The sequence below is a fragment of the Cricetulus griseus genome, chromosome 5 (assembly GCF_003668045.3).
Source record: "Cricetulus griseus strain 17A/GY chromosome 5, alternate assembly CriGri-PICRH-1.0, whole genome shotgun sequence".
Classification (NCBI taxonomy): domain Eukaryota; kingdom Metazoa; phylum Chordata; class Mammalia; order Rodentia; family Cricetidae; genus Cricetulus; species Cricetulus griseus.
The window spans coordinates 193,076,256-193,098,899 of NC_048598.1; the positions used below are offsets into that span (position 1 = coordinate 193,076,256).

A 22,644-nucleotide genomic window follows, 5' to 3' on the forward strand; every position below is an offset into this window, starting at 1 on the left:
GTAAACATCTACTACATGATGTCATGTATTGGGCACACACTACCTTCTTCTGTCACAATCTTTCAATTCCAAAGGATACAGCTACTTTAAATATATCCTTTAAATATACTTGTATTTGGTTACATAAATCTGAGCCTGGCACATGCAACAATCCTGAATTTTTATTTATAAACAAAAATAACAGAAATGTGAAGCATGCCACTGTGCAAGTAGAATGGGTTGTAGCAGCATGTAGATGAAAAAACTTCCAGTGGCTTCTAATTCTTTAGTTAAGTAATTTTACTTCTTCAACAGTATCTTGATAAGGAGATAGATACTCGTTTATGAGAAATTGATCATGGAATTTTGATAACATGTCCTCTAAAGATGATGCTTAAAATCAAGTTCATGAACATTATTTGTGTAGACAAGACTATTTTAGACACACACATACACAATTTTCTCTGACTAAGAACTCATATACTGTAATCCCAATAATTCTGGAAAACTAGGAAAAACTTTCAATAGTGTAAAATATCATATTGATTGCCAGGTCAGGACATGCCTCCCATAGTAGCATGTTCAGCCTACCATGCTTGCTGTTCCTCTAATATCTCAAACCCCTTGGGCCAATGTCTTTAAAGTATTGGGTGAAGACAAAATTCTGCAATATTTTCCATTCTTGTACTTTGGAAATCAAGGTTCTGACCAAGTGTTAAATGTTAAATCATTCCTGTCTAAAAGGTATTAGGACAGATGCTTGGAGAAATTCTATTTTTTCCTGATGTATATTTCAATGAATTGTGAATTGTTTCTGTTGGGTGCTGAAAACAAAATTCTAAAAGAACTTTGAAAACATACATATATAAAAAATAGAATCTTAAGGAGATTAGCTTAGTCAAAATTTTCATTGAGTTCACTGATATTCTCCCACTGCAAGTTTATACAGAACCACAGTGGGCTAAGGTAATCACACATCTGTACAAGACAAAGAATGTAAGGTCAAACAGTGTTGACTGAGTTTACTATTTGAGACAATGTCTCACTCCTGGTTTCCTGTCTCATTTCCTAAGTCTGACACAAAGGCTTAAAAAAGCTAGATGTGATGGTATGTGCTTATAATCTTGGGACTCAGGAGGAGGCTAATGCAGTAGGATCAGGAGTCCAAGGCAGAACTGGGCTTACCCAACAAAGAAACAGAAAAGAAACCAATTTATATATTTTGGGATAAAATAATGGAGGTAAAACTATAGTAATTGAAAGGACTAATTGCATAAACTCCCCTTTCATTTGGATGACTCTTAAGAACAAAAACTACTGATAGGAATGAAGTATGGATATGTTTTGCTTTGCTTTTTCTTGATACAACACTGTTTTAAAAATGTGTATAAATGTTTTGCCTGCATGTATGTATGTGTGTGCAGTGCTGATAGAGGTCAGAAAGGGGCAATGATGGATCTCCTGGAATGTAGTTAGAAATTGTTGTGAGCCACCACGTAGGTGCTGGGAACTGAACCTCCATCCTTCAGAAAACAGCAAGTGTTCTTAACCACTAAGCCATCTCTTCAGCTTTAGAATCTATCATTTTTAAATGATAGTGAGAAATGTATTTCAAGGAATCCATGTTCATTTCATTCTGTGTGGTTTTAAGACATTGAAAATATCCTCTGCAAAAAAAAAAAAACAAAAACAAAAAACAAAAAACAAACAAAACAAAACAAAACAAAAAAACCCCTAGCAACATTTATTTTCTTTAAAGAAGAATATGCTTACACAGTTTCTTCGTTTTTCTGCCCTGTGTCTGCTCCCTGCCTCCCTGCTTTGAACCCAAGTTGCAAGCAGGTGCTGCCTGAAGACAATTAACAAAGCAGCCTGAGGTTTTTCACGGCTCTGCTGCTCTCTACACACTCTAATTCTATGCGTCAGGCAAGCAGACAGCCAGAAAATCTGGAGAAGTGAGACTTTATAACTGGCCCATAAATCCATGGAAGAATAAAGCATAGTTTTTGACACCCTGTTAAAAAAAATCAAAGAAAGAAAGATAAACAGGCCATATCACACAGCTGGAAACAGCTGAGTCATAGCTTACCACCTGGAATTTCATCGTGGTGCCTCTGCTGATTGGCTGTGTGAGTTATGGTTACTTTGCTTACTTCTTTGTTCCTACGAATATACAAATGGGACTACTAATTGCTGCCTGATAGGTCAGTTGTGGGGATTAAGTAAAGTTATATATATAGAAAGTGACAGATATGAAAAGAAAAGTCACTATTTGCACATTTTAATAGAGATTTTTAATGCAGGAATGATCTAGTTTGAGAGATAAGGTGTTCCTTTAAAACTTCATGCATCTATTCTTTAATGGACTGATGACAACATACAACCAGTGATCCAAGAGGACAACTGGGATAGGAAAACTTTGGCCAGTTTTGATAAAAATGATATTTGACTGAACATTACAATGACTGATCATGGAGATCCTTATAAAGCCCTCTTAGTAATCTCTATATCCTAGAGAGACCATTTACCATTGTAGAATGTTCTTTAAATAACAACATGGTGGTTTTCTTGTTAGATTTATGATGTAGGAAACTATCTAAATTTTTGTGACAAGCTGGTGACTCACGGAATTTTCAATTTGGAAGAAAACTTAGATGGCTGACCCAATCTTGGTTCACTCGTCCATGAGTCAAGTGAGGCACAGAGAACAGAATTGACTTCCAAGCATCAAACATTATTGCTGGATTGTGGTCCATCCAGGAATAACCCCAGCTCTAAATTCCCAGTCTTACAAGTTTTCTGTCACTCCCTGCAAGATGCAGCAGTATTGCTTTGGTAGTAAAAGTTGACTTGGAGAAAACTGTATACATACCTTGTAGGCTTCTACTACTAAATTGTTGAGATTTGCAGCTTTGGATTCTATCTCGCCAGCAATGGCACCAGGCAATAGGGGTAGAAGGTCCTGTAAAGACATGTGAGTTGCAGGTACATGATATGACAGTAGCTTGGAAACAGTGACTAATCAAAACATTAAACATTGTGTAGCTATCTGGAAGGCAAGCCATTATATGAATGAAAAAAAGTGACAAAAACCACAAGCAAGCTAAGAGAGTTGCCAATCAAGAGAACCTAGAAGCATCGGTGTATGTGGTCTTGTGTGTAAATGAGTATGTACGTATATCCTGAATTACATGACCTCAAATCTAATTAAAGTTAGCTCAGCGTTTTCTAAACTATTTTCAATATGAAAAGAGTTATGGGGGCTAATAAGTTGATAAAGTTCTATGGTTATTTTCTCCACTTAGAGATTCAAAATGCATACTTACAAATCATTCAGAATGGGCCTGCACTTTGCAAATACTTTAATATTTATAATTGGCATTTCCAATTCTCCTTTAATTACTAAACTGTGTTCCCATGTGACATAGATAGATGTTTAATATAAATACTATTCTGTGGAATGATAGTTTGGGACATGCTGAGCCAGATGAAAGGTTATAGAATTTAAAGGTCAGCCATTAACCTTAAAGGTTTAGAACTCAGGATTTGAGTCATTAGAAAACCAGGCAAACTTTTAACCTCTCTAAATGTTTGCTCATCTTAAAATGAGCATGTTCACAATACTGCACTTGTTTCATATTGCTAAGAGGACTGGCAGAATCACTGTTTCTACGCTCAGCGTCTGAAATTTGGTAGGTACAAATTTCAGTAAACAGAAGCTGTTTGTGCCATTATCCCAGCAGTTTGCACCATTCAGTTTGGGCCAGAACTAACTCAAGTGAATGTCAATTTGCTTATGTTTAACAATGATTCCATGGTCTGTATATATACATTTGAGGAATCAAAGAATTAAAGTTTCATCATAAATTTCAAACAGAAGTTGCATTTTCAGACGGTAACACTATCATCGGGTATGAGGTAAATACTAGCTTTGTGAGAGATGAAAATGAGTTTCAGCATTTTTTTGAAATCAGAAAAATGTAGCTGCTCAAAGGGTTTAAGCAAATATAAACAAACAAACAAACAAACAAACAAAGGCAAAGCCGATGGGCCACTGCAAGAAGTTTAGAATAGAGTAGAAGGAAGTCGCAAAAATCGTAAAGGAGATGAAGGCTGAGTGAAGAGAGCACATTGCAGTATCATGGTCTCATAGAAACAAGTAACAGAGCATCTTGGAACAGACACCGAGAAGACTGTGAAAGAAAGCAGTGCTAAAGGCACAGCACACTTCTCTGTTGTGAGCTACATGGCACCTCCAGATTGGTATCGCTGCATAATGTTTTCTTTGCTTGTGAGTCTCACATATACCAAATGGTTCTGGGAATCACAGAGATTTTTTTTTTTTTTTAATACACAAGGTATTGTCTGGCTTAGCTACGTCGATGACTTCTGTTGGTCCTTTGCTTCATAATCTAGACCAAGGCTAGGTGTGCTGGTGCTGCTAAACAATCAATGCATCTACAATATGATTCCTACACCCAGGGCTCCTGGGAAATCTTGAAGAAGGGGCAGAAAGATTGTAAGGATGCCTTCTTCAGATGTCTTCTAGTTAGGACTGTGAAGCTTCATCTATGAAATCTCAACAATATGGCTGCCTCAACAAGACCTGCATAATGATGATACCAGTCAGCATACCAACACAGATGAAATCATTTTCACAAGGCCCCACCCTTAGATGAAAAACTACAGACAATCAAAGGCTACAGAAAGAGGGAGTATCACTTTTCTCTAATGCCTGACAGGTCTTAGTAAATTATCTAATCCCAAGTCAGACCTGAACACATGTATGTAAAAGCAACACTAAAACATCAGGGTATATATTCTGTATTTATGCATATATGCATATATTCTGTATATATACGTATATATACATATATATATTTAGCAATAATAAGATGTTATGAATTTGAGGAGGACTTGGGAGTGTGTGAGGAGTTGAAGAGAGAAAGAAAGGGAGGGGTAGAAATTTTACAAATACAGTGATTATGCATGAAGTCCTCCAAAAAATTAATAAAAAGCAGACAGCTGCTGTTTTCCAGTTTTAGCCTATTTTAAGGACATGGTCATGAACCATGGTACAAACAGGACTTCAGACATGAAAGGGACAGAGCTGGAGTATGAAGTACTTCTCATGTGATGGAAATTTCCCATTATTGTTACATTCAGTACCAGCTTAGTCATCAGGCTGTGTCCTTGTATATCGAGTATGGTTTTCATACAGCTTTCAATGCCCACATGTCATGGTCCTAGAATGCCACAGACTTAGACAAAATTTGCACCTAAATGCTAACATAAGATACTATAAAGTTCACCTTGAGGCACTTTTAAATTGACATAGTCTATCAGAATTCCAGAAAGTCCATCCCTGCTTCAGGAAAGTGCCTCACTTTAACCACCAATCCAAGCATTTTAATATTGATGTAGGCATGAACCTACCTTGTACCAATGAAACTGCTTTCCTTGAACTGCAAAAATGACATTTATGTTGTTGTCTATTAACTTTTCAGAAAGTTGGCCTAGTGATGGATGTTCCTGCAATGGACAATGAAACAAAGAAGAAAGTGAAGTTCAGCAGCTCAGCCTCACAGGTCGCCAGACTTGTAGTATGAAGAAACTTGTTTATGACAGTCAAGGAGCATTTAAACTCTTTGAAAATGCCACACCAATATCAATGAAGTCAGGATGTCTTGCAAGCCGAGCTCCATCAAAGTCTACAACTTAGAAAAGAGGGTCAAATTCACAAATAAAGTGAGGATCAGAACCTTGTTAGGTTAATGTTGGACTGAAAAAGACATACCTGAAAGATAGCATAATACTCAGAAGCAGAGACATGCCAGTGACAGTGCATTCTGAGGTGAAACTCAGCAGATGTTGAAGTGTGAAACAATATATATCAATTGTGTGTACGCATATACGTCTATGCACACATTTGTATGTCTATGTATATGTGCATGTAAACATTTGATTTGACTTGTGACGTAGCATATTTAAACTCTTTAGCTGTAGAAGCCCCTGTGGCTTTCACTTGGATAACAGAAGCTCTCAGCTCTATCCTCTAACATGTGCGTGACAGCCACCTTCTTCAATCCCTGGTTAATTAGAAAGATGACAACAGTGCATTAAATTAGAAAGATATATTCCGTAGGTATTCAAAACTAATAGGACTCCAGGATTTCTATTTGAACTTCTTATGCAGAGTGAAGATTAATGACCTCTTAACTTATTATTACACTTTTTTTGGTTGTAGTATATACTGTGAGTGTTTTTTCCTTGGGGTAAATGTAGCTTTTTTGTGTGTGGTAGTTATTAGAAAGCCAGGTATGAGTTAGGAAAGGAAATATAGTTTAGTTCAAGACAAGAATGCAGCTCAGTGCTAGGATTCTTGCCTAGAGCACAAAAGATCTTGGCTTCAATTCTCAGCAAGTCCTTCCACCTCCTGATTGATAACTGCAGAAGTTGCTATTTACTGTTATGTAGTAAGGTGCAGCCCTAGTACTATTTCTTTCCATAAAGGCTCATCTAGGAATTAATCGATTGTCTCAACAACAGGTTCATACTTACACATCCCCAGAGGGATGATGTCAGATTCCACTTGCTGTGGCCTCTGGCTATTCATTGGTACCTAAGTTTAGGAGCAAAGGGGTGATATGAATGAGCCTATCTAGCTTCATGGAGGTCAAGATCAAGTTGTTCTGCAGTTTACCAGGTGTCTTAGTTAGGGTTTCTATTCCTGTGAAAAGACACCATGACCACAGCAACTCTTATAAAGGACAACCATTCATTTGGGGTGGCTTACATTTTCAGAGGTTTAGTCTGTTACCATGGTATGACAGGATGGCATGCAGGCAGACATGGTGCTGGAGAACTGAGTGTCCTACATCTTGACTTGTAGGCAACAGGAAATGGACCGTCTTATTGGTTATAGCTTCTGCATATATGAGACCTCAAAGCACACCTCCACAGTGACCTACTTCTTCCAACAAGACCATACCTACTCCAACAAGGCCACACCTCCTAATAGTGCCATTCCTTTTGTGGGCCATTTTCTTCAAACCACCATACCAGGTTACATGAGGTTAAAGCCACTAATGCTAATCTAACTTAGTTAACATATCTGTAGTATGAAAGCTATATGAATTTAGTAATAAATCTATATTAACTAGTCTTACTTATAGACAATGTTCTGTGGCCTGCACTTTAAATTTATACATATGGACAGATACAGCCTTGCTTGTTAAAATTCTACTAGGGCAGCTGTTAAAACATATGCTTAGCATACATGAGGCCCTGGGCTCAACCTGCAGGAGGATTCATAGCAAAAGTCTGCCTGTATTTGTTTTTATTAGTTGCATTTAGATGTGATATGAAAGCAATTCATGAAAAGGCCTGAAAAGTGTTAACACATGGGTTTGCATAGGAAGAATTCTGCCCAGAGAAATTCTTAGGAATGTAATTTTAAAGTAATAGAAAAAAATCTTCCCTAAGTATAAATTCTTCCAGTTAAATTTCTATTCCTGTTCCTAATAAAGTACATGACCTTAAAATAGATTTGTGGCAGTTTGCGTAATACCAGTTAAGCTACAAGGAGTAAGAAAAAAGTAAGGCAAATCTAGATACATTGGGGATATTATTTTAATAGCAACAGTTACTTTTAAAATATTTTTTTGACAAAAATTAGTAACAGCTTGCCAAGAAGCACTCACTCTTCTTACTTTCAAAAACATTTCCTTTAAAATAAGAAGAAAATATCCCATATGTTTTTAACCAGTTTATACTTAATCCAAACAAAGTCAATATTTAAAGAACAGTTGACAATGAGCAGCTTTAGGAGTCTTTTAAATTCCTTGTCCACAAACAGGAAGTCATGTTAGACAAAATTCAAGTCTAGAACGTTCATTCTAGCTTGTCAGAAGTGCATGGAAAAGGTTCATCAGACTCCTGAGTTTAAAAGAACATTTTTTTTGCCTCTAGAGAGAAATCTGTTTTAAAAGAAAAATCCCAAGCACCTCAAGGCAGATTTTTTTAGATTATAAATGTCTAACACATGTTTAAATAAACCACTGTTGACAAGTGGCTATGGATTAATGGCCATTCCTGAAGCCTCCTCACCTCTCCTCCATGAAGCACATTATCTCTTAAGCATTTTATCTTATATGTCCTTTTTTCTGCTAGCAGGAGAATGCACTCCCTCCCAGCCAGCTGCCCTGTCCTGGTGATGTCATGGCTCCTCAAATCTTTCACATATGCCTTCCTCCCTCCACCTAACCCATTATATTGCTTCTCTAAACTCTGAAAATAATTAATGGAGATAAGGTACATTTCAGAGGCAAAAGGGAGAAGGGGAGGGACATGCCAGGAGCACTGCTAAGTGATTAAGCTTGTGGGGAGTGACTTATAAATGTGAGGAGGGAAGAACACTTTCAGTCAAAGGGATTACTGTTTGGGAAGCACAGTTGAATTATAATAATATTCATGGCCAGGGTGACAAAGAAAGTGCTAAAGAGTCTCTTATTTTAAGTGAAACTAATTGAAGAGGTTATGGTAAGTTAGAGTTTGTAGGACTGAGAGCTGTGACAAGATATTGAAAACTTGAGTTTTCAGTGAGTTTATGTTTTCAAGGGATGAAACGGACAAAGTGGGAACAGTGTGATAGTGAAAATTTATTTGGAGATCAAAATTTGAAAGACACATTGTCTGTCTACTTCTGTCTCAACAACCTGGCTTTTAAGAACATGGTAGATCCTAATAATGACATAGGGCAGGTTGGACAGCAGTGGGGCTGCCAACATTTGGGCTGAACTTCAGATTGTTTCGAGAGTGTCTGTACAGGTAACCTATGCAATATAGCGTGTCCTATGCAATATAGGATGTGAAACATAGTAGTTCACCACCCACTAAATGGTAACACCCCTTTCCCTGGCCATGATCACTAAAATGTCTTTGGCATGGAAATGTCCTCTTAAAAGTGAAATATCCCATAGAGAATCAAGAACAGGTGCTCTGGACAGAGCAATGGTGCTGGAGCTACATCTCCCAGCTCTGCAACTTCAAACTTTGCCCTTAGTTTGAATCTTAAATGTCTCTCAATAGCCCACAGGGTGGAAGCCTGGTCCACACACTGTGAATATAGGGGGTGACAGTGGAACCTTTGACTGATGAGGTTTATTAGAAGAAGTATTCAGGCCACTGGGGAATGCCCTAGGAGGAGACTCTGGGCCCCTGGCCTCTTACCTTCTTTTGCTTCCTGGGCACAAGTTAAGCAGTTTTGCCACCACAGTCCCAATGTGATGGGAACAAAAGTTCATGGATCACAACCTCCCTAACTTTAACTCAAAATAAACCTTACATCTTTACAAGCTGATCATCTTAGGTAGGTGTCATAGAGAGGGGATATTGATCAGCACACTATGTGTCCAGGACGCAGTTTTAAGCTATCTGGGGTCCTGTTTCCAAATGATTAAGTCATATAGAAATACTAGTTTATATTTCTGAGAATTGGAGTGGTACACTCTCACATAAATGAACTACTGAATAAAAAGTCTTTGCTCCAGGATTCTGTAATTACTAAACTCATACCAATGATGAGAAGTGGTCCAGGTCTTGGTGTCCCACTAACTGACACCAACCACAGAGTCTGCCATGGAGTAGAGTGAGATTATGTTCAGCTACTGATTATTACCTTATTTACCCAAGAGAAGAAAGCATCATGCCTACTTGTGGAATATGAGGTTGTGCTAGGGTAAAAGGCCATGCACAAAAGGACTACTTAGTAAAAGGCCATTTTAAATAAAAGACTGCTGCACATAAACACTGTAGGCATGGTCTCACATGTGCTTTGGTGGATCTCCTCCACTCATTAACCCTGTTCCCCTTGCTCCTGGGGTGTTTGAGTTTGTCTCCTCTGACCCAAATGTTGTCACCTGTAATCATGAAACTCTACTTGGTGAAGAAGGGCAAGGACTAACTGTCTTTGGAAGCTTTTCAAAAAGAATGAGAATGGATGTTTTCTGCTTAAATGTTTTTAACACAAACGTTTAATTTAACGTTTAATTTACAAGATAGTTTGTCCCATCTTGTAAATGGAATTTAAATATTCATGAGCTTAGTTTTTAGACATTAGTTGAATTCCTTTTTAGAGGTTCTACAGAATCAGAGCCAGACTCCTGTGATCCTGGAGTAGGTGATTTCTGCATGTAGCATTTGCCTTCAATTATGAGTAATTTCAGTTAGGTATTGCTTGTAGAGATCATTTCCTGGCTACTTTTCTGAGAACACATAGAGAATTCAAATTGGGTTTCATAAAATAACTTAAAAATATTCTCAGCATATTTGCAATTTAAAGCAAATAGTACAGTCAGCTGCTATCAAGTGCTTTGTTAGTTAAAAAAAAAACTCACAAGATGCAACCATATTTGTTAAAACTGCTTACAGGCTTCCAACATTCTAGAAGTATTTAAGAGTGCTAAAGCATAAGTATTTTTATTAACGCATCCAGGACACACAATGAAAAGTGAAAAGATACTTAGCACTTTCTAACATTGAAGAGCCCATTTCTTAATCAAGAGCTGCAAAAATAATTAACAAATCTTTACTAAAATATTACAAGTCTTTGCTTCACAGATAGCATATTAGAAGTGAAGTACATATTAAGCAAAACTTTGTGAGAGGAAAAACAAGAGTGTTGAATATCTTTCCATGAAAGGAAGCATAAGTCTGCAGTAATAGTGAATCACCTTTAGCAATTGTACATCAGTCATCTAAGATTCTGGCTCAGTCAGCAGCTGCTTTATCTCACTGGGGGTTCAGAGAAAGGAATGACAGATGGAACCAGTGGTAAGAAGTTCTGCAGAGGCATGTGAAAGAAAAGTGAAGAATCACTGACTAATGATGGGGCACATGAAAGCCGTGAAGAGCATGGAACACCAAGTCTGAACAGGAGACACTAGCAAGTCTATTTGCATTTGTGTATTAAGGACTGAGAGTCTGAGCTGCCCATTGGCAAGGTTCACTCAATGCCTCCACACACGTGTCTCCTTTGTCTCCTGTCATTGTGGTTGAAGATCTTTGTATAGTTCTTGGTCTTTGCTAAGGGTGGGATAAATGGGAGGGCTCTGAATGAGGTTGACTAATTTGGCAAAGCTGGATGGGGAAACAGAATGGACTTCTAGGTCTTAAGTATCATATCTTTTCCATTACCAACAATTTTATATGAACCTCTGTCTTTTTGGATAGAATGCCATGCTTTAAGTAGACATTATTGCTTGGCAGACTTAAGTACTAGGTGGCTACTCATATTTTATTACGGCATTTAGTGTAATGGAAAGAACACTAGAAAATAGATTTATTTAATAGTGTACCATCAATGCCAACAGCCTAGAGAGAAGTTATCTTAATCTTTTATAATTCAGTTTAAATCAAGGTCTCTTGTTTTATTCTTCTGTAGGTAAAGGCTACAGTATAAAATTTTAGACCTGAAAACACACCAGGAAAAATATTTCCCCATTTCTTTACTTTTTGGTTGAGTCACTTTGACAAGGTGGTTAGGAATACAGATTGAAATGCAGTGGGTCCCAGATCTACAGTTCATTAGTTTAGTAGCTTACAGTCTTTATACATATTTAACTTAGCTTTTCTAAGCTTTAGTATTTTTGATAGTAAAAGGATGATAATAGTAACTACTGTATAGAGTTGTAATGACAAATTCCATGGTGTATGTTTGCAAAGATACTTTCAGCCAACAGATTCTCATTGTGATTAGAATGGGATTACACCTATTTTCCTGAAATTGTAACTCAAAAATGTAACTCTGATCCCTGTGATTTAGACACACAAGAGACATTTAATCATTCATCTCCCTTTATAAATACAAAGACCAAAGTCTTGGGCAAAGAAGTCTTCTATTATTACTGGTATTGATTTCTGGAGATGAGGCTAGGAAGCAGAGTGTTTGATTTCTTGCTTAACCAAAACAAATTTAGTATTCCATCATGGTACTCATGGAAAGAATGGGGTGATGTTTAAAAAGCAGGTAGATATATGCCTAGAGATGAGGTCAAGGTAGCTTGAGACACACCAGGCTTCAGAGTCATTCATTGCATATTTTATTTATGGCCATATAGCCAAAGAGTTACTACAGTGTACTAGCTAATGTTTTTAGCCAATGTTGCTAGCAACAAGAATTCTCAGCAGGAGGATCCTTTAAAATACAGATCTGGTGTAACAGGAATAAAGGTGTTCTTTAAGTTATTATCAAAGTGAACTTCTCTTTGATTTATCCAATAAATCACAGGAATGACATGTGCAAAAGTCATTCCTCTAAATAGATGGAATAATGACCAGGAACACAAAAGAAGTACATGATGCATTGCTTGTTTTCCTCATATCACAATAATTCAATTGGGGTTTAAAATTCTACAAAAATTATAACTTATCCCTACAAGATTTTTTAAAAATATAACCTAGGTCTAATATCATGAAGACATTTTATTTTTGCCCAAAGATGCCACAACATCCTTTCAAGTATACTGATGAAGAGATGATTTCAGTAACTTGGCAAGACTTCAAAAAATAACAGGACTTGGGAATCATACCATTGCCATTTCTCCTTTAAAAAGCTTCCCTCTGTCTCAAAATAGAGTAGCTTCTCCTGTCTCCTCTTTCATTGCCAAGGAACACATTACCCCTCTACCCCAGATTAAATGAGGCCAAGTAGAAAGAAGGCCAGATACGAAATGAGTAACTAGAAGTGAAATGTAGCTGCGTAGGAGAGAATTAGCAAAGAGAAATATGCCCATGGAGTTACTCCAAAGCCTGAATTTTAAATATGCTAAGGATTGAATTTATTTATTATAGTTTATTATTTCATTTTATTATATTATTTGAAACAGTCTAATGTGCCCAGGTTGGTCTTCAACTTGCTATATAGCTGAGGATGATACTGAATTTCTGATCCAGTCCCCACCTCCTGAATGCTGGAATTTCAAGGAGGGTACCACCAGGCCTAGTTTATGTGGTACTAGGCAATGGGGCTTGTGAACTGAGACATTTGCCAGCTTTGTTCAAAACATTTTACAAGTAAATGGCTGTCAACATCAGACACAAATGATACTTTGTTGTTCATTTTTTAAAAAAGAAATATCTGCAATTAGCTAATGCTGGGGTAGATGTGGTGATAAAAGGTTGTGTTTAAATACATGATCCAAATCTTATGTTAACCTCCAGGGAGCAATTCAGGCAGGCTTCGTCTAACAAGCAACAAAGATGAGTTGCAGAGGGAGGATGAATGATCCGGATACACAAAGCCTGCCTTGTTTTATGCTTCCCACATGACCTTTATTTAGCTTATTTAGTATTCCGAAGATTCCTTAGACCCATTCCATTTTTTTCTTATCAATTCTTATTCTATTTATAGATTTTAACCTCATAGAACTAGCGTATTTCTATGAAAACAAAGCCACGTTTTTCTTTCTTTTCAAGGTCCGAATCACATGAAAATATGATCTTGTATCATTTTATTTCAAAAAATTCTACCATTCATAGTAGCTTGTCAAAGAGTCAGCTACTAGACATGGTCAATGTTTCAGCCATCAACTTTCTTGAGTGGCAACTATACTGTACGACTCCATAGGTGTTGATTCCTGGTCCATCTTGGTTCTGCATCTTGCTTTTTTGATAATTTCCTGGGACAAGAATGGCTGAATGGACAATTTAAACTTTCGTTTTAGCCCAAGGAGTCATCACAGCTAGGAAGGAGCTGTTGCTACATTACCATGGTTGTAGATTTGACGTAGACATTGTTTTTCAGATGGCAGCTTCCGTCATTTGGCACCACTATGCCTGCCAGTTTGCTATCAAGAGCAAGATGTGATGTCTGGTCTGTCATCACCAGCAGCAATCTTTTAGCTTCTTTTCGCCATCCAATATGACTCTTAAAATAAACATGTAATTAGACCTTGTACAATGACATGGATCTCATTGTGGTCTTAGCCTCCAGTAAACGATATTTTCCAGTTGACAAACATTAAATCAGGCTTGAATGATGTGCTGTCTCTAAAATAGCATCCCCATGTATTTGTTTACCCTTATTCCTTCACTGGAGGAAGAAAAGGCAGATAACATGATGGGAATCGGACAACATACTCTTTTTGACTTTTTCTTGGGGTGTGTACAAGCAAAGAGCATCCCCTTTGTTAAATCTTACCTTCTTTCTATAACCCTTTCCTAGCTTGGCCCCCTATCCCAGGATATACTAAAATGAGTCCTGATAGTGACGAGAAATGAGATTTTTTTTAAAAAGTGAATTCTATGCTCTTTCTATGAACCAACCAGAACAAAACTCTTACACCCTCTGCTATGTCTGAGAACCCAAACACCCAGCATGCAAAACTTCTTACCTCACAGACAGCAGCCTGAAGCATGGCATCGAAACCTCCTTCAGGAGTATCTATGTTTCCAGAGATCTTTTGTCTGTGGACTGCCTTTTCAAACTCAGTGATGTTTTCTGTCAGAGACAGAACATGGATGTATCCGTGTGGAGGCATACAGTCTAAATTGTAGTCACTGTGTGGGAGAAAGAAGTGCAAAATCTAGTTTTCTATGCTTCCTTAAATTTTTCAAAGTGCCATTAACAGTCAAATTATGTAGTTGCTATAATAAAGAAGAGTTTTTTTGATTGGTAGGGAATTATTTACAACATAAAATCTATAAAATTAGAGAGTTTAAGGTTGGTGAAGTTTGTCTGTGAGGAGAAAATAGAACTGTAAGGCTGATGCTCAAAAATGAAGAAGATCCATGTGTTTCATGAATACAGGAGAATGAAACACTTTGGTATGCTAATGAACACTGAATTTTAAAGAGGGACATAAAAATTTGTAGCAATTTCCTACCACAGTTGGTCCTGGAACACATCCAGAGAGTTTGTGAATTCAGCCCAAATAGCATATTACTTTCTTTTTCTAAAAAGATATAACACTAATTTTGAAAATGATGCTTGCTGTGGAATTATTAGTGAGCAGTAACATGTATGAGAATAACTTTCAATTGCATTCTTGTATCTCAGAAAGAGAGTCATTCCTCAGGTGGGCTCTCCTTCAATGAGATTGTTCAAGCTGGACATAATGTGACCCAAGCACTCAGAAAGCAGAGGCAGGAAGATTCATGAGTTCAGGATCAGTCTGAGCAGCAAAGTTACCCCTAACCTCAGAAAAACACAGGGAATGATAAATAGCAATTAAGAGAAGACTTCACAAAGTCTTGTAAAAGATAAGCAAGTCCCACTTTGTACACTTAATAGTATTTCTGCAAGTTGGAATGTGTAGAGTGAAATGATTTGAGGAGTTTATAGAAGTGGAAAATATCTGTTAAGAAAATGATTTATAGAACAAGGGATTTATAAAGACATTTCTCTGAAAATTCAACAGGTGACACTATATGAAAACTTGCATGCTTGAAGGCAAATGCTAATTAGAATCAAATTCTTATTTTTTGATTCTCGGTCTTTGAGGCAGTTGGCTACATCGTTAATAACATAAATATATACTTCACATTACAGTAAGGTATCGGTGTCACAATGAGGTGATAAATACTCTAAAATGTGGCAAACCTAAATTCAACAAATTTGGAGCGAGCACAAAGGGGGCTCATAGAATTTCCAGAGGTATTTATATTCATGGCAGCCCCATTGTTGGAAATTCATGCAGGGTTACTAATAATAGGTAAGAAGTTTTTGTATTGACAAAAGTGAATAAACAATAGTTGAAGGAATATAACTTAAATTCCAAGCTACATGTAAATATTTCCATAGAGGAAGAATGATCCTCCTCAAATATTTTTAACTTTTATTTAATAAGACAATATTTTGATACATGGTAAGTCTATAAGAACAAACAACATGAGATTTTTGTAAGAAACATTGTTTTAGTACTATCCACACGAAACATTAGCTACCTGCATTGATTGTGGATCCTTTCTGGGTGGATGCTAATGTAAGGTGAGACAGTTTTATCCACATACGAGCCAAAACCAAGACGGAAGTCACGGGAGAAAAATGCCATTTTTCTAGCTAAGTCATTTCCAACGGAATTCAATTTCTCTATATTATTGTGCATTGATGCGGACACATCAACCAGATAATAAAGATCCACAGGATATTTCTTCAGAGGACGGATTTTTAACATAAAATTAGCTTCAGCTCCTAATTCAAAGAAAGAAAAATATCATAGTCTTCATTTACACATCTTAGAGGTCATTAAGTAAGTGACATTTTTCAATTGCATTTGGCATGTGCATATATGTGTGTAAGCACACTTGTCACAACATATGTGTTGAGGTTATATAACAACTTATAGGAATCAGTAACAGTACTGAGCCTCTTGCCGTTTGATCTCTAAGACTGAACTGGGGATGGTCAGGTGTTGCAAACCCCTGTAGCCCATGAGCCATCTGACTTTTCTTATCACTAAGATCCAGTAGTGGTTAGAGGCAACTTAAGCAGAAAAGGATTGTTTGGGCTCACAGATCAGAGGACATAGCCCATTATCATGATAGGGACAGCATGGTAGTTGGGGCTGCAGTAACTTGATGACTCACTTTTTCTCATCTTTGTAGATCAAGAAGCAGAAGACCTCAGAAGGAAACAGGGCTGTGCCCAGCTCACAAAAGCCTATCACTGTGACCCACTCTCCCAGCCATATCTGTCCCAACCAGTGTCAGAAGCTGGGGACCAAGCGTTCAAACACAAGAGCCTTGAGGGACATTTCAGATCTAAGTTACATCAATGCATTTCTGATAATTCTAGAGATGATAAAAAATAGACCAGCTCAATACAAATGCAGGAGAAATCATTTACATAACATGGATTGGCCATCACCCTCAGAGCTAGGAAAGCACAAAGCAGAACAAAAAGCAGCATTCTGTCTGAAAAAGGTTCAGGTGGCTGGGCTCAGGGAATCTTCTGAGGCAAATCAGAAAAGGTCTTTTTTAAAAAAATGACCTTTCAGTAAATGTAGGTGTTAAATCATCCTTCTGAGGTAAGGTGCCTTTATCAATGTCATGTGAACCCTTTGGTCCTTGACAGTATATGAAACTCTTTGAAATAATGAACGCACATTATGAATCATCTGAGGAGCTTCTTCCTGTTGGTTAGTGGGTGAGACAGTGGGTCACAGCAGACGACCAGACATGCAGTGTTGAAGGTGTGCAAATTATTAGTTCAACACATGGAGGGGGCTCAGCAAATGTATGAGGATCGCAGAGGCCACGTATTGGCCTTGAGCAAAGTAATTGGATTGGAAGAGACAGTCACTTCCACAACAGGTAAAGAGTTTCTCAAGGGCACCTGCCTGCAGTTAAGATTATTTAGTTTTTGACCACATTATGATTTGACATAGGATCTGGATTATTCATCTAGATCCTCCAGATTCTAAGTCTGCATAAGAAATATTGAGAAAAGTCACCCACTTAAAATTTGTGATTTTTTTCTTTTAAAATAATAAATCAAATGGTTTCAGATCATTAAGTGTTTACCCATGGGGAACATTTCAAATGGGAAATATTTTATAACAGGAAAATACAATTTGTATATCCACATAATCAGTAGATTGATATACTTATTAAAAGATTTACCTAATCAAAGAATTATTCCTGTATTTTCCTTTAAATTCTTTTATAATTCAAATGTTATTCAATCTGAACTATATAACCTATCAAAATAGCAATGCTTTACTGGCAGATAAGCACAAATACAGAAAAGGAAGGGTATTTGTTCATTCATTTCCAATTTCCTGACAGAGTAGGAAGCCCTGTGGATGTAATGCTCTGAGTTCTGCATCCCAGAAGTTTGGAATGAAAAGTGGGGTAAGCATAACACATCCTCACCCATTCTCTCCCCTCTTTAGGAAATGGGCTGCTTCCAGAGAGCATTTACTCTGTTCACCTTTTGGCTCTGTACTGAAAAGTACCAGTACAGAAGCATTCTGTAAGTAAAATGGAGAATTAAATGTAGGAGAATATCAGAAAATAGTACACAGGGCAAGGAAAAAAAGCAAGAAAAAGAGCATAGATCATGTAGAAGGGGTCAGAATTTAAGGAATATATAAATTGTGTAGCTGATTTTTTTTTTTTTGACTGTTGACTTGGGCATATTGCTAAAGGCCTTAGGCATTAGCCATGTGGTATTTTTATCTTGGTGAATCATTGCAGCTTATGGTGACTCTGCCTGACATTGAATGACTCTCTGTGTTTTTACAGATGGTGCTAGATGTAGCAGTTATTCAGCATAGAACTCAGCAAAGGTGCAGGATGCTGACCTCAGTGAAAGGCAGTTTGTGCAGCATCTGCAAAAGCATCCTTCGGAGCTTAAGCTACTGAAGGCACTCCAGACAAATGTCAGCCACACAGGGGATCTGTGCTAACAGTTGTTCACAGCCTAGCCAGCAAAATCTCCTTTCACTGGCTCAGCAAAGGAAAGGTGATAGGAAAGCCCTTGAGGATCCTGGGTTACCTAGATGCTGGCCTGAGCACAGGTACCTGGGTCAGTCCTCTACATGGGTTAAGATATCAACTGGACATGTTGTCATTTAAAAATAAATATTTCCATACTTGGGCCTTTTAGTCATTGCACAAGAGAACAGTAATTGCTACTTTTACATATCAGGATCCAGTGAGGTTTTGCCAATTAAGGGTAGATAGCCCTAGGCAGGCGGACCCCAAATCGGACTTTACTTGTTAAGGTGGGATCAAATTTCATTACCATACCTTGCTTGCCTGTGAGCTTGAGACATTATCCTTAATGTGCTCTCAAGCTGCCTTTGGATCAGGCAATTAAATATGTAGGGAAAAGAATTAGATATGTGTTTTGTGATATTCCATAGGTAAAGGCAATAGAGATATTGTCTCATGGCTATGTAAACACTGTGCCCCCTGTATAACCTCTATTTCATTTGTTTCAGAGTATAGTCAACACAGGCCAATAACCAGAGGACACTAAAAAGGGTTTGTTTAAGCTGGCTCAGAGAGAAATGTGTACAGATACATGGCTTAAGACCTGGTTGTTAACACAAGCATCAATGTCTTGATGTTAGAGGAACTATGTGAGATGGGCTATGCTGAAATAGATGTACTACATTCATATAATCTATACAACTGGTATACATTAGCTGATCAAACCATTCTTTAATTATATGTTGCTGAACTCACTCTTAAGTCCATTAATTACACTCAGCCCAGACTATGTCCTTTGTGCAATTATAAGTGATTCTATAATGAGATTACATGGGAAGTTTAGGATATGCAAATAATAAAATTCTAAAATGTCCTATTTAATTAAAGAGGGGCCATAGCCTAACTTTGTGTACTCAGGCTTGTCTTGCTTCCCAGTGTTGTTACCAAAGGAACTATGAAAATAACAGCAGAACTGTGCTAGTGGACCATTGAACTCGGGAATGAAGTGGCAACACCAGGCTCATAAAGAATTTGTTGGTTCTATACCGTGGTTTAAAACTAAAAGATGGACAGTAATGGGTAAGGAAGGGAAGTGAGAGCGCATCACTGTTGACCTTTCCTCTTACAAGAATAGCCTCTTGGGCTCAGTGGTTAAGAGCATTAGCTACTTTTCTAGAGGACTCAGATTTGATTTCCAGAACCTACATGATACAACCATCTGCAATTCTAGTCTCAGGGTATCCAAAGCCCTCTTCTGGTCTCTGAGGGTACAGTGTACAAGTGGTACACAAACATATATGCAGGCAAAATAACCATAAACATAAAAATAATTAAATTATTGGTGGTGGGGGAGGAGGGGAGGGAGAGGGAGCTGGGATTGACATGTGAAGCAAACTTGTTTCTAATTTAAATAAAATAACAATGAAAAAATAATTAAATTAAAAAGATAACCTCATGCATTTCTAATTAATGGTAAAATACAATTTTCAAGGTAATTTTATCTAAATAATATTACCTTTTCAGGGTTAGGGTGGTTTGGACTAGAATGGCCCCCATGGGCTCATATGTTTGAATACTTGATGCCTAGTCAGTGGAACTGTTTGGGAAGGATAAAATGTTGTGGCCTTGCTGGAGGACATATGTCACTGGGGGTGGGCTCTGTAGTTGACCATAGTCACTCATGTCACTTTGCTTTGAGTGTTGAGGAAAAGGGCAATGATTAATTATGTTGCTGGCATCTTTCTTTACCAATCTCACAAAGAGGAAATCTTAAGACAATCAGAAGTGAGTTTCTGGCTTAACTCAGTTTCCTTCAAGTCCTTGCTGCTGTGGCAATACTCTTTCTTGTCTTTATCAGTTTCTATTTGCGGAGTGCAGGAGTGTGTGAAGAGTATACTGGGGTGTGTGTTTATATGAGTATCCTTAAAATATTGTCAGATTCTCCTTGATGAAGATCCCCTTTTCCTGTGTATTATTTAAATCACATTTTCTAACTAATTTTAGATCCCACCCCCCACATTAAACAGTCAAACCTCTAAACATAGTTGATAGTCAAAGCCAACTATGTGGAAAATGGTTACAATTGACTAAAATCTGAGCTGACCATAACATTTCCTTCTTGATATTTTTTTTTTCTTCATGAATCTCTCCCCTCAGCTCTTGTTTATCTCCTCTTCTACCAGCTTTTCCTTTTATTGTTGTTTCAGACAGGATCTCACTATGTAGCTCAGGTTGGCCTCAAACTCAACTCTTTCTGACTGCCCCCTCCCTTTCTTAGCTTTTGCAGCATTTCGCCTTCTCTCTTCGCTGTCCTTTGCTGTGCTGCTTTACTATAGTCACAATACCATGAAGTCTTTCTTCTTAAAATTCAAAGTTGTATATATCACTGCCTGCGTAAGGTGCTCAAGTAGCTAATCATTGTGATTGAAGCACCTCATCGTCTTAACTCCATCTTCATCTTAAGTCTAACAAGACAGTACTGCTTGTAAGTCCCGAGAGGTACTCTGAAAACACACACTTCCATGCTCTGTTTATGTTCCTTTTGCCTGTGGTAAGCTAACCTCCCTTTCTTCATGTAATTACTGCTTAAGGACACTCTTCCGTAAGCTACTCCTCCTTGGACCAGGCTGAGCCTCCCTGCCTTGTTTCCCTAGCAACTGGATCATACCATCATTGTAATGTTTACCATATAATTATGAGGTACCAGACATGGTATCTTTATCTTCTTTCAATTTCTAAAAGCTACTGTGAGATAGCTTTACAAAGAATACTTAGTTCCATATTTGGCACACAGTAAATACATATATGTTAGTAGCTATTGCCATTATTTCTACTGGTTTCTAAATAACCTTAGAATAAGGACTGCTTTTCTTCTCTGAAACCCTGAAGACCTAAACCATTAATATAGCTACAAAATGGGAAAAGTGTAGCTATTGACGTATATGAATTGAACACAGAAGCAGAAAGTTGCAATTTATAGGTCCTTTCATTGCAAATATTTCCTAAAAAGTGGGGCATTTGAAGGATATAGTTGCATTTATTAGCAATAAATAATATATAAAATAGGATAACCTGCTGGAAATTAGTATTTAATTATAAAAATAGGGTCATTGGCTTATTAGTATGGAAAAGTAAATCACACCTAAAACCTAGAGATAAAGATGGTTAGTAACAGTAAGCTACAAAAGATGTTCAAGCATCCTAATGTTGATTGGGTGAAAGGCAAGGGCAGATAGCTCATAGACTAGTTAAACTGAAAAACACTAAAGACTGGGCCAGTGAGATGGCGCAACCTGTTAAGGTGACTCCTACTGATGACCCAAGCTCTATCCCTGGGACTCACATAATGGAAAGAAAGAACTGACTCCCACCAGTTGTCCCTTGACCTCCCCTCATGAGCTGTAGCATGCATGCCTGCACACACATACACACACACACACACACACACACACACACACACACACACACACACACACTAAATGAAATAAAATTTTTAATAAAAAACCCAAAGACATTAACATGAATAAAACAGGAACCTTGACTCATGTAAATCTAAATGAACCTCAGTTCTTAGAAAGTATATGGGAATGAATACACATTAAAAATCTAGACAAAATTTCTTACCTTAACACAGTGTTACAATCTGAAACTTGAATGATTGCAAGGGCCCCATATGTTAAATGTCTGATCCAGCCTCCAGAGTTATTGGAGCCTGGTTGGATGAAGTTAGTCATTGGAAGTGTGCCTTTGGATGCATATTGGGACCCCTGTCTCTTTCTCTTTGCCCCTGAGATAAACAGGACTCATCTTCTTCCCATGAAGAAGTGTCTCACAGGCCCTAAAACAATGGGGCCAAGTGACCATGGTGGAAGCTCTGATACCATAAACCAAAACAAATCCTCAATTTTCTGAGATATTTTGTCTCAGCAACAGAAAACTAATTCACCTAGCAAATGCGCTTTTAGCAGCACATTCTAAAGAAATGTGCTGCTTTGTTTAAAGAAACTATATTTGAACTTAATTGGGGTTATCTCACCTTTGCTGAATATCTTTAACAGTGTTTACGGAGACTTGTAATTGTCACAATAACATCTTCTTGTTTGGGAACATCATATTCTTTTGTTTATGTGGACACAGTGGTTCTTAGCACATGATTTGATTTGCTACAGTTTTTATTAAGGCTTTGACAGTGAGGTTATACTGACTCACAACAACTAAGTAGCTTGT

At 37.5% G+C, this 22,644-nt stretch overlaps 1 protein-coding gene across 1 annotated transcript in view; it reads right to left on the reverse strand.

Annotated features, from left to right (window-relative positions):
* Itgb8 (integrin subunit beta 8) overlaps nt 1–22,644 on the reverse strand; it is a 74,099-nt gene that overhangs the window by 10,140 nt on the left and 41,315 nt on the right. Inside the window, exons 4-8 of the mRNA XM_027416417.2 lie at nt 15,925–16,171; nt 14,373–14,538; nt 13,748–13,906; nt 5,416–5,511; nt 2,852–2,941 (exon numbers count right to left, since the gene is read on the reverse strand). Of these exons, the coding sequence (XP_027272218.1) occupies nt 2,852–2,941; nt 5,416–5,511; nt 13,748–13,906; nt 14,373–14,538; nt 15,925–16,171 (758 nt within the window). The remainder of the gene's footprint in view (nt 1–2,851; nt 2,942–5,415; nt 5,512–13,747; nt 13,907–14,372; nt 14,539–15,924; nt 16,172–22,644) is intronic.